Raw genomic sequence first — 12,671 nt, 5'->3', positions numbered from 1 at the left:
AGTTATTCCATCTTCAAGGTGTTTTTAAAGCCTTTGGCTTTATGTCTAACACATGCGTAAGACCTTAATAAATCTAAGAACTAAAGTTGATAGTCTACAAGGCTATATAATCAGCTTAAATGTTTATTATATATATATATATATAATTGTATTGTGTGATTGCAGAGTATTCAGAGTGCGTGAATCTAGCTGAAAGTTTTGATGGCACTTGTATTCCACTTGCTGCACCTCCGCAGCGCCGGGGCGCACTTCACTTTTATGCATTGTCTGTGTGTCTGCCGTCCTATCGAGCTACTCAAATGGTGTATTCTTTTCTTCACTGTGTATTTTTCCTTTTTCCTTTTTCTTTTTTTGTTAACTAAATAAATGCAGTTTGTTTGCCTGCACTTGTTGTTTGTGTTGAGCCAAGCAGAACATTTCCATTTGAATGTTCTTTTAAGCGAAAACAATTTCTTCTTTGTTTTGCTTTTGAACATTTCTGCATTCCTTTTTCGTCCACAACCCCCTTCCCATGCCTCTCCCGCTCTCTATCTAGCGCCCAGGTATAGTCCAGGTAAGTGATACCAGATGTAGCAAAATCTGTTGTAGGTTTCAGCAAATTAGATCATGGGTTTTGATTTGGATTTTGAGGTTGAACCAACAAATGTATAATGTCATTATCAGGAGCTGGCAGGATCGAGCAGAAGCAGGAGTAGCTCTTGCCCAGCTGGCGTGCCCTTTGTTGACCCTTTTCTCAGAGTCATTTTCTTTTGTTGTACCTTTAGAGTTTTGCTGCCATTTCGCCGCATTTTATTTTACATTTTTTTTATGCAGCAGCAGCAACTATAAAAAAAGTTTTTACATTTTTTTACGGCACTTATTTTCTTTCGGCAAAGAAAAGAAGAAAATTCAGCAAGTGCATTATGTGTGGTCTTACGGCGAGAAGTTGATTATGTTGATTTGTGGAATTGATTTGGTTAGGGCGTGGTGTGGCATGCCAGAGTTGAATGGTATGCGAAGAAGGAGCAGAAGAAGTAGAAGTCAGCACTCCTTTTTATCATAAAATATTCGTGTTATGTGGCGTGGAAATGCTGCCTGATTGTTTTGCGGTTGTAAAAATATGTAAAACTTGAAATTGAATGAGCCAACGGATGTACCGAAGCCTTTAACAAAAAGAAAAAAGAAAAAGGAAAAATTGCATAAATCCTTTTTGAGAACATCGCAGAATGTATAAGAAAATCTAGCACATATGTGCAATGTGTGGCTCCCAGCTCACGTAGTTTGCATAGTTGAGCCTGAAGACAAAGACAAAGCCAAAGGAATTTGGTCAAGGACACCCAGCCAAAGGAAACACACAAGGCACACGACACAAGCAGGAGCAAAAGCAAATTCGAACCAAATCGAATTCCCCTGTTCGAAGTTTCGAATATCGAGTAAGCAGCAACCCAGTCCATACTGAAGGTTCGAACTTTCGAACATCGAATAAGCAACTACCCCTCACAGTATGCACGAAACAGGGGAACTATGCGAGCTACGTAACGCGTTACGTTATACGTAAACGTAAGATGCCACAAGTGTGAAGCTAAGCGCGAACATTTACAGCACGTGATGCAGGCGAGAGGTCGAAAAGTAGCTGACATAACGGCACATGCAGCAGTCACAGAGCAGAGAGCGAGCACAACGCATGATAGACATAGAGCGAGAGAGTGAGAGAGAGCGAGCGAATCCTTACGGAAATGCACGTGAGCGCAGAGCACATTCACTCACTCGCTCGCTCTCTCTTCGTGTGCGCGCTATGCTGCTGTGGGGTGGGCGCCTGGCATTGGGTTAGGGCTCTGGTGGTGGGTTGTTGTCCCTTCGTTCGGCTGCTGCTGCTGTCACGAGTGTCGTAGGCATTTCCCGGGTATAAATACGCTGGCCCTGACGCCGTGCGAGTCAGTCGAACGCCAGCTAGCCCCGAGTGCGTAACAGCAACCAGCAGCAGTAACAGCACAGGATCTAGTGCAAGCTAATTGAAAGCAGCGCCAATTGAATTTTGACGTAATCCAGAGCGCTATGGCCATACCATTTTACGAAGATGAACCGGATACGGCGACAGCGGCGGCAGTCAACTTAGATGCCAGCCAAATTGCCGACGGTGATCAGGTGGACGGACCAGCGTATACAAGCGATGCTGGCTACGATCAGGTGGACTACGAGGCGCCACCAGCGGCAGCAACAAGTCACACACAGGCAACATCCACCGATAACGAGATGCCGCCCACAACAGAGGAGCAGCTGCTAGTGTGGAAAATGCTTGCATTAGCTATGTGCAAGGTGCTCAAACAGTTCTATCTGCAGCAGAAGAAGCAACAGCAGCCAGGCAAAACCACCAAGCTGACGGCCACCGTGCAAATTCAGCCGCAAGCGCAGTAAAGCGTCACTAAAGAGAACAACAAACGATGATAAACGACATCAACTACGAATTCAAGGCCCCCGTCAAAACGAGGCCCCTGATGGCTCCTAAGCGCAACTTGTGATTACTTTTCGTTGGTGAGAACTAGCGCTCCCTAAGCTGAACGGGGAGAGAGGATGGATTGGAGAGAGATTTATGTGAACGATTCGCGAAAATCACAAAAATTGAAAGAAAAAAAAACAATAACAAAAAGAAAAAGAGTTTCCTAGTTTCGTATATCGTTTTCATTTCTGGAACAAGTCATCGAATCTGAGTTTTGCCGTCGCTCGAGAAAGTAAACAGTTTGTGTCGAAGGCTGATTTGAAATGTTTGGATAAGCGCAAATGTGATAAATAATTTTGCTAAAAATATTTTAAGTGCTCACTGTTTTGGTAAAGTTATTTAAGCATCAAAATTAATTCCGATATATGAGTAGATGAGATGAATATTTTTCTAGTTTAGTTTAATTGAATTAACTTTCATCACAATGGTCGGCCCAGTGCAAGCAGCAGCAGCAGCTAGTTTTCAGACACAAATACGAACCTAAACTTAAGTCCAATTTTCTACTAATAGATGTGTAACAGTTTATATATAAACATTAGCCTAAGCCCATAATTACAAACTTTTACAACAACAAACTCTCTTGGTGTCTATTTACAAACGAATCGCATCGATTTCACTTTTAGGTAGTTGGCTTCTTACACTAGTTATGGAAATATTATAATATATATATATGAATATATTTTTGTATAATTATTTTGCTGTTAAATGTAGTCGATGTTCATGTATGTGTATTCATTTCTAGGTCCATTAACGTAAGCAATATACCTAAGACTACGCGATTTTCGAACAATGAAACCACAAAAATACATTTTCGTGTCACGAGCATGAACAAAGTACAAGAAAACAATAGAGATCTTAACAGAGCAACAAGCAGCCAAATGGTAAAAGAAAGAATATTAAAATATATAAAATAATGTAAATTAATTATAAGCGTAAAATAATTATATACATATATATGCATAATAAAACTTAAATTAATTAACAGAAAATTAAAAAATTTTTTAAATTATTTATTTACAGTCAATTTGTTTATGGTGAAGTATCTAATAATCACATTGTCCTTTGAAATATGATTAAGATGATTACAACTAATAGTAGTAACATTATTATAGATACTACTATTTTATGTAAGTATTAATGATACAACCAGTGATACTGATGCTGTTATATTACTGTTAATACTAGTGCTACTGATGCTGATACTGCTGACTGATACAACTGTTATTACTGATACTACTAGTACTACCAGTACTACTGATACTGCAGACCTATTGATGCTACTAGTGCAACTGATACCGATATATTATTTTTACCACTAGCACTACTGATACTAATACAATACTGATACTGATGTTTTACTGATTCTACTACTATTACTGCTTTATATACTTAAACTACTGCTACTATTTCTACGACAACTTCTACTACGACTACTACTACCCTTAATATCACTACTACTTCTTCTACTACTATTACTGCTACTATTTTTACGATAGCTACTACTAAAACACTATTAGATAAAACAATATATTTATTTCTCTGATATTAATCTTATTATTAATTAAATTATGACTAGTGTTGGAAATCGAAATTTATTTTTTATTTATTTATATTTTTTATATTTTTCCACAGTTCAGAGAAATTTGAACAATTTGCAACAATTTGAGCTTTACCTACTAAACTTGTATCTAAGCCAAGTATCAACATAATTTTTGGGCAACTATTTGAGACATGAATTGCTGTTCACTCAAATGAGCAAAGACTGATGATTAGGCGGTTCTGATTGCAGAAATTGAAAACTGCTATAATAATTTTTGCAACATATATATATATATATATATATATCAGCAGGAAGATCAGTTTTGCAAGATCTTGGCGCACGTAAATCAATTATTGACAATAAACTTTCCGCTGTGATAGTTTCTTTAGACTGGAGTAGCTCAGCTGATTAGCCTTTTGTCATGCTCCACATAAATACTCCACATAAATCAATATATAATTACTAAGTTTGAATACAACCCTAACTAAATGTAGCCTTCAAGTAGACACTGCTCTATTGATTGCTAAGTCTCAGCGCACATTCAGACTCATCGCTGCTTAATGCTACTTTCATCAATGCTAATAACTGGCAGAGCTATTCATATGGCATTGACAATGGTCTGCCACCTTCGCTGCGGTATTCAAATTGCATAGACCCATAAGTAGATGGCACAGATCAAAGCCAGTTGTCAGACAAAGCCTGCCACGCCCAACTCCATGGACCAAGCGCACAATCGATGCGGAAAAATGTCGCGTGGCGGCTGATAAAAGGCCTTCGGGGCAGGATGACAGAGAAAGAAAGAGAGAGGGAAAGAGAGAGAAAGAGTGAAATCCCGCTACTGTGTAATGCAAATAGAGTAGTACTGCAGGGCAGTTGCTAAGCTGATTTTTTAATTTCGTAAAACCCCACACAGATTTTAAACTCCATCAATCAATAGCATCAATAATAATATCAATCAAAGCCCAGCAAAAAGAAAAAAAAACAAATAGCATTTGCTAAATCAACTGGCCCGAAGATGGTTTTCAAAAATTTGATATTTTTACGCAGATAACCAATGGGGATTATGGATTCCCTGAAAGGAAAAAATCAAAAACACGAAGCCAAGAAATGCGCATTAGAAGCGGTTAACTGTCTGAATTCAATCAAATGTTCCCTCGAGATTTTGCACTTGTGTTTGCATTCGCACACACATGATACCAGAGCTCATTTGCCATGATGATGTTGCTGATGGGTGGCAACCCTTTTTATTTATTTTTTTTTTCTTTTTCGAAACTGGTGAAAGCAGACCCTAAGTGCATGTGTGTGCCCAGCTGGGGGTAAAGTGACCCATAAATAAACAGTTTACATTTTTTACATGTTCAAGTTTTTTTTATATATATATATATATATACCCGTTCATGTAGTGAGTAGAGCATATTGGCTTGGTGCAGTTTTTGACTTGCCATAAATTCGTCGAACTGATTAGCTAAGGAAATATGGAATATATCTCTTCTGTACCTTCGATTGTTTCTTTCTCTGAAACTTTCTTTGAAACTTTCTCTGGAGGTGAGCCAAGATGAGAAATATTTAAATATTTACAGTATAGTCGATATTATATAGAGATTATAGTAGTTATTATATATAGATAAAAATTGTTGATTTAAAATTTGTATAAGTTCATAAGGAACCCAAATTGGCGAGTAACCTTTCCTGTAGGTAGACCAAAAAATGTATGATGTAAATATAATGCCAACTCAGCTTGGGACTAAGAGAAAATTACTATGCCTTCCAAGGAATAATTACGATACACATAATAGGAAGCTTGGCAGAAGACTTAACGGCACTTAAGATGGAAAAGAATTTGCTCTGCCATAGGTTTACCTCATCTAGAGCGATTGGATCGGGTCGATAGCCACTGACTTTGTCTACAGACAGGCTTATAAAAAATGAAACCCGGCAAACGCAACAATATCAATTTTCACATCAGCTTCTCAGACTTTGAACGAGTATTGTGCAGTCGACTACAACGAACACTGCTGCTTGTTGCGTCATTGTAGGGTGCATTACACAGACCCAAGCAAGTGTCAATAGTAATCACATGTTGTTGCTATATAGACAGAATATTTCATATTTCTGCTTGGCAAATATTTGATTGAATACCATCGCCATCTAGTTGATAACTAGATTGAGCCTATGTCCATAAATCGCAGCATCAAAGTCCTTCGTATTAGGCACGTAATTGAAAGTACACGAAGCCCATGTTTACAGACGCAAATGCTTGAAAGACATTATTAAAAATAAATTAGAGTACCTTTTCGCTTATTCTTTGATAAGTAGTATTACATAAATACTGCAAACAGACGGAGCTGAAGTGGTCTCATGCTGCTTGCTACGTGCTCAAGTGCATTTCATTGGGTTCTGCGGTCATCATTAGTGTGCTTTATTAAGTGGAAGCAATTTCTGCTTAAGTTTTTCTAGCGCTTTGGGGCGCAGCTTTAAGCCGGCGATAACTAAGCAAACTCGACGTAAGCTAAGGACTGAGGACCCTATAGGCAGCTGAACTCGAGTGCAGCTGAATTAGCTCAAGGTCGTGCGTCAACTGTTGCATATGTTGCAACTGCAACTTGTGGCACGTTTCTACACATATGCAGCCAAACCTGAATTAGGGTCGCGCAACAACGACTAAGTCCTTTGTTGGCAAAGAATAGGGCTATGCATTTGGGTCAAGGTCAAGTAGCTTTGCATACGTGTTCAGCTCTCGCTATGTATGTCAAATGTCTTCTGGATGTGATGAAAGACGTGGAGTATATCAGCTAGAGCTAACTTTGAAAGCCTTAAAATACTCTAAACTCTAAACCCTTTATCTACGATCAGACATAATTCTGATTGATTTTGCTTCTGATACTTCATGTTCACAATTAAATTTAACAAGCAACTGTTTGCTGGAGGCACTCTCCCTTTAATGGCCTTGGGGCATGGCAGAGCTGCTATTGTTGCAGCTTGCAGCACTCAGCGCATCACATCATATCGCCAACCATCAGCACAATTAATAGAAATGCAGCGGCGGCGGCAGATCAAAGGGCTCGGCCCACAAAAGCGCGAAAGACAAAAGACGGCGACAGTGAAAAGGCAACGGCAAGTTGCTAAAGCCGTGTCAAAGGTAATGACAGAAGCCAAACAATTGAAAAGTTGCAACAAAACGAGAGAGAAAATAAAGTACAGAAGCAACAACAAGAAAAAACAAAGCGACTTCGTTAGCGCAAACAATTGTCAAAGCAACCAGGGGAAAACAAAAAAAAAAGAAGAAAAACACATGAAAAAATCTGGAAAAAATATAAGTTGAGTGCAATTTTCTAGCAATATATTTTCCGCTGTTGAGCCAAACTTTTTCACGCGCTTTTTGATGTTCCCAGCCAAAGTGCAAGAATAACAAGCTAAAAATTGCGTAGAAATATTTAATGAGTCGCACGGCAAACAGCAAAGAATCGGGCACAAAGAACTGCCAGCAAGGAAACAAGTCACCAAATGGAAACCGCACAGAAATCTAATTTAATAATCAAATAAAATGCTCGGCCAAGGCAGCTGACCCAAGGGAATCGAACAACAAATGCCAAATGCAAAGCCAGATAAAGAACACAAAAAATAAAAATTTATGGTGAAACTGCACGTTCACAAAATACCCTGTAGCTGTAAAAAAAATGTAAAACTTCATTTTTTATTAAAAAATATATTCATGTGTCTCAGAGAGAGAAGTCACGGGATAGTTAAAATAATATTACAAAATAGAAATAAAATAATTTAAAAAAAAGGAAAAGGAAATAAAATAATATAAAAAACTAAAATAAAATAAAAATAATACAAATAAAATAAAGAAAAAAACACAGAAATAAATAAAATTATATTAAAGAAAAATCAAATAATTTTCGAAATAATATATAACATAAAATAAAAATAATATGTGAAAAAAGCAATAAAAATTCAAATAAAAATTAAAAGAATAAAAAATATAGAAAAAATATACAATTTATAATATATATATATACAATATCTGAAATCTTCAAATCATATAATGAAAATGAAAACTTAAAAATCTTTAACACAGGTTTTTTTCAGAGTTAAGGAGGTCAGCTTTATAAATTTGTCATTTTAATTAATCAACAAAATTTACAATTAATCATAAACTTAGCAAGCTGACTAAATCAAGAATTTTTTAAAATTTATTTAATAAATGAAGAATTATTATTAGTCAAATTCTTGAAGTATTTAGATTATAAGATTATATATTATTTTGGGAATACAGATTAAGCATTTTTTTCCTGGTTGAGGTAGGTAAAAATGATTTACATCAATCCAGTTTTCATTCTGATCGTTGTATCGGACTGCATTACTGCTTAACGACTAAACAACCTCCTCTTTCTCTTCTCTATCAAATATCAAATATCAAATAGAGCATACGTCACATACTCTTTCCAACTTTTATGTATAAATGTTTTTGTTAATACCCTGCAAAACACCTGTACAGGATACAGGGAATCCTTGCACCTGTCAAGCTATTCATATTACTCGCGCGATTTGACAAATTTACGAGTGAGTTTAGCGTACTAATCATTAAAGATCTGTGCCACCCCAGCTGCGCTGCAGGCAATAATAAACATGAAGCGACTGAGCCAGGGATGAGGCATATTAAGGATATGCAGCGCGTTGACAACGCCAAAGCACATTTCTTTTTAAGGCTACCAGATTTGGCTGCTGTGGCACATAATTTTAATGTTTATCGTCTTTTATTGTCAAACAAATTATTTTTGATGCTGCTCGCCAGGAATAAGGAGCACGGCCATGGGCATTACGCATATATTGATGCCAAGGTGCCAGACGCAGCAGCTCCTGAGAAACGACTCAGCTGCCGAGGGTGGTGGGTGGGTGTATGACTGGAGGCTAAGACGCACACACACACGACGTGTAATTTGATTAGCATGAGCCAAGAGAAACAGGAAAAACGACAAAAAAATAATAAACATAAAGAAAAGTCTGATATTATCGGTGGAAGTCAAAACAATTTAATGCATGAATAAAAAATAATTTCTTTCTTATGGCACAGACAATTTGGGTAAGGTGCGTCCCATATCTTCTCTCTATGCACATCCTGATATCCTGTTGCGAAAGCAGCTTTATTAGATTTTGGTTTCCTCTGCTCGGTTCATATATGCATTTGGCTGCCAAGCAACTCTCGGGGGCTGCCTTTCAAGTGAACATATTTGATTATTTACTTAAGCACATTAAAAGGAAACGAAATCAACTGACATTTTGCATATGAATTAAAACGCAATAATTTGGCTGCTATTTCCTTTTATTTTCTTTTGCCAATTGAACTTCCCCTGGGCATCGACTGCTCTGGCGAAAAGTTTGTTTGCTTAGAAGGCTTCGTTCGCGTCTGCGAATGCTCTTAATAAGCTACTTAAATATTTATAATGTTTTTCTAATGATTTTCGATTGAGGCTGCTGCAGACGGTTTGAGCTTTAAAACGTGCTGGCTTTAATAATGAGTTTAATGCTGTTCACTCGCCGGCTCAGGCTCATAAATTAGTTAGTCGGCCTCAAATCCGACTTAATACGCTTCACTTAATTGTTTACAGCATTAATGCAAAAACCTCAGTCAATCCAATAAACAGCCCAGCAACAGCCATCGCATCAATATTATACACACAGGATACGCACAACAGGACATAACAAGAGGCAAACCAAAATCGCGACACGTCGGCTGACCAACTCTCTCGTCATCATCATCATCATCATCATCGTCGTCGTCGCCGTCGTCGGTGGCAAACATTAATCAGCGAATTATCAATGCAAATAATTTTCAGCACGCCTGAATGCGATATCAATCAACGGACATCGCTTCCGCTGCACTGGCATCAGCATAGAGGGTATGCGCTGGGGGTTATGCCACGTCCTTCTATCGGCTGGCTGTGCGGCAGCATTGAAGGCATTCCAGGCTGGGCACTTAACACACAATTAAGTGCAAATAATTGCAAACGCTGCATATAAATGATTTGTTTAAGCCAACATGACGGGGCCTACGCAACATGTAATGGCAATGGGATAAATCAAGCCAAAACTTAGCAGCGCACATCTTCATTGCATAGGTAAAGACAGCAAACAGTGGGCAGTATAGGAGGGAGTCAAGTTCATTTATATTATATATAGAAAATAGAGCTAAGTTTTATTATATAATATGAAAGTTGGTTAAGCAGAAGAGTGAGATGATAAATAGGAAATGAGCGCAGCGTTCGCTTTAAATGCCTAGTTTCTCTTCTTTGCTTATCGCCTCTCTATGTGATTTTCATAGTTTTGCATAGCTTTTAACAGCTAAGATACATAGAAATATTGAACAGAACGTATAAAGTTGACATAGAATTTAGGCTGCTATTTCTTATGTCTCGCTTGCTATAAATTCAAAGAAGATAGGTTTCTTTATCATAATATCTACTATTATCTTTACTATTATATCTATACTATTATACATTACTATTATATATATATCCATACTATAATATAAAAAGTCGATACTTATGAAAAAGATTGTCGCAAGGCGACATAGAAAGTGAGTTCTTATTCCTCGTGCTTGTTCCATCTTGTTTTTGAATAGCAACCTCTCTATGCGATTTTCATAATTCCAAGTTCTGCACAGAAGAAGGCAAAGAATATTGAACTGAGTTTTGGGACATGCCATGAGAGTTCGAACTCTCTTAGGCAATTTAAAGTACAAGCTGCATTAGAGTACAACAAATTAAATTTGCTTATAGAACAGAAAACTAAGTAGACTAGCAAGATATATGTCCTCAATATAATATCTCTAAATGATATACACATTTTCATAACACTTAAAGCAGGTCAACTGTGCATGTTAAAGTAGAACAAACGAAGTCAGTAATGAGATTTACATGCTCTCTCTGCTATGCTCAGCTTCGCCTCAGAGAAACTAAGATAAAAATGCACTTCGAACTGAGCAACTGAACTGCATTGATCTTTAAGCCAAAGCTTGACCATTGTATTCCGCATTCCACTCAGTATATTTCGAGGGCACGATAACCGGATAATGAAACAGAGCGAGCAGAGCAGGCAACTGGCCATGGAAAAGGAAGATGGGCATTTTGTGACTTAGGCATAGTTATGGGGTTTCCACTGCCCACAAGGCTTTTGGCGCGCCTAATTAGTATAATCCGCGTTGAAATTATTCAAGTGTGCATTGTGGATATATGTGGTGGCATGTACTGCAGATTGTGTGCCCGCTCTTTAATGAGGATGAGAGCGTGTGCGTGTGTGTGTGAGTGAGGCAACGTTTGCCACACACACACACATACACTGAGCGCATTACATGCACCGGGCGACACATTCTCGTTATGATAACATGGCAAGCTGCATAAATTTAATGACTGCAATTAAGTGAAACGCCAAAGTTTTGAGGCAAGGCGTCGCTACTAAAGTCTTATCAGGCGCGCCGCAGAGCTTTTGATTTCGACCCACTCTCCACAACGGAGACGGCTGAGCGATGCATAATTGAATGCAATTAAAGCAACTTAATGCGCATTTCATGAGCCAACCATTTGCATATGCAGCGCCAGCATGACACAGGACAGCCATGTAAAAGTGATTATTTATGCAAATGGCATATAAATAAATTGCAAAAAAAGGGAAAGAATATATATATATATATATATATATATATATATATATATATGGGGAGCAAAGAGAAATAAACAATTTGGTAAAATTGAATTTATGTGCCCAAAGGCGGCACAATAAAAGAAATGTGTAAAGTGCACTTAAGCAATGGACAGCTGGCTGTGAGAGTTGCCAAAAGGATTGCAGAGCGCGTAGCCACCGCAAGCTCTTTACCCATTGCTCCGGCTGTGGTCACTGTGAATCACTGTGAATGCGCTGGCGCCTGGCAAAGACGTTCATCGTCGCTCGGCACAGGAAGCCATAATGGACTTTTCATTCAAATTATCTTGGCCATGAACCGTGCGAAGCTGGCAGCCCACAATGCTCATATATTGCCTGCAATTGATGAGCTGCTTCCTGTGCTGCTCTCTCTCTCTCTTGGCCTGCATCGCTAAATATCTCCTCTTTGGTCAGCCGCACATATTGTCCCCACATAAATCAGTGCCTGAATAGCTACAAAGGTGGAGTAAAAGCGTAATACAAGTAAACCAGATGTGGAGCACTTTGAATGCTCTCTTGAAGCTAGCTAGAGCTGAAGCTAGTGAGATGAGGCCAGGAAGTGAAGGATCAGCAGACTTCTAGAGTGCCAGCTTTGCATGAGCTTAGGTGGTTTTTGTTATCTAAAAAACTTTATTTATGTAGTTTGCTCTAGATCAATTCCACAATTAAATTTAATTTTTAGGCTTTTCAAGCTTGACTAGAAGACGAAGTTATATCTGAAGAGTAAATATTTTCTGTAGTGAACAGCAATTTGCATAGCAAATTACGATTCGGTAGGGCTCAAATTTCGATATATAAATATATAAACCAGTAAGAAAGCTCTAGTCGGAGATGACCGACTAGGAAATACCCTGAGAGTAACCTAACTAGCAAAAAACAAAAACAAAAAATTACATTAGGAACTTATGGAGTCTGCTATGTCTACAACTGCCCGTTACATTTATTTTAACAAAA

At 38.0% G+C, this 12,671-nt stretch overlaps 1 protein-coding gene across 1 annotated transcript; it reads left to right on the top strand.

Moving 5' to 3' along the window:
* The first annotated feature begins 1,935 nt into the window (after window positions 1-1,935).
* LOC111599247 lies at window positions 1,936-2,611 on the top strand. Its single transcript, XM_023314848.2, has one exon. The coding sequence runs from the start codon at window positions 2,035-2,037 to the stop codon at window positions 2,392-2,394; it is 360 nt and encodes a 119-aa protein (XP_023170616.2). The 5' UTR covers window positions 1,936-2,034; the 3' UTR covers window positions 2,395-2,611.
* Window positions 2,612-12,671: the final 10,060 nt, after the last annotated feature.

The sequence above is a fragment of the Drosophila hydei genome, unplaced genomic scaffold, assembly GCF_003285905.1.
Source record: "Drosophila hydei strain 15085-1641.00,03,60 unplaced genomic scaffold, DhydRS2 tig00000001-arrow-pilon, whole genome shotgun sequence".
Taxonomy (NCBI): Eukaryota; Metazoa; Arthropoda; class Insecta; order Diptera; family Drosophilidae; genus Drosophila; species Drosophila hydei.
The sequence above is the reverse complement of the archived record's forward strand: the minus strand, read 5'-3'. Positions and strand labels throughout refer to the sequence as shown.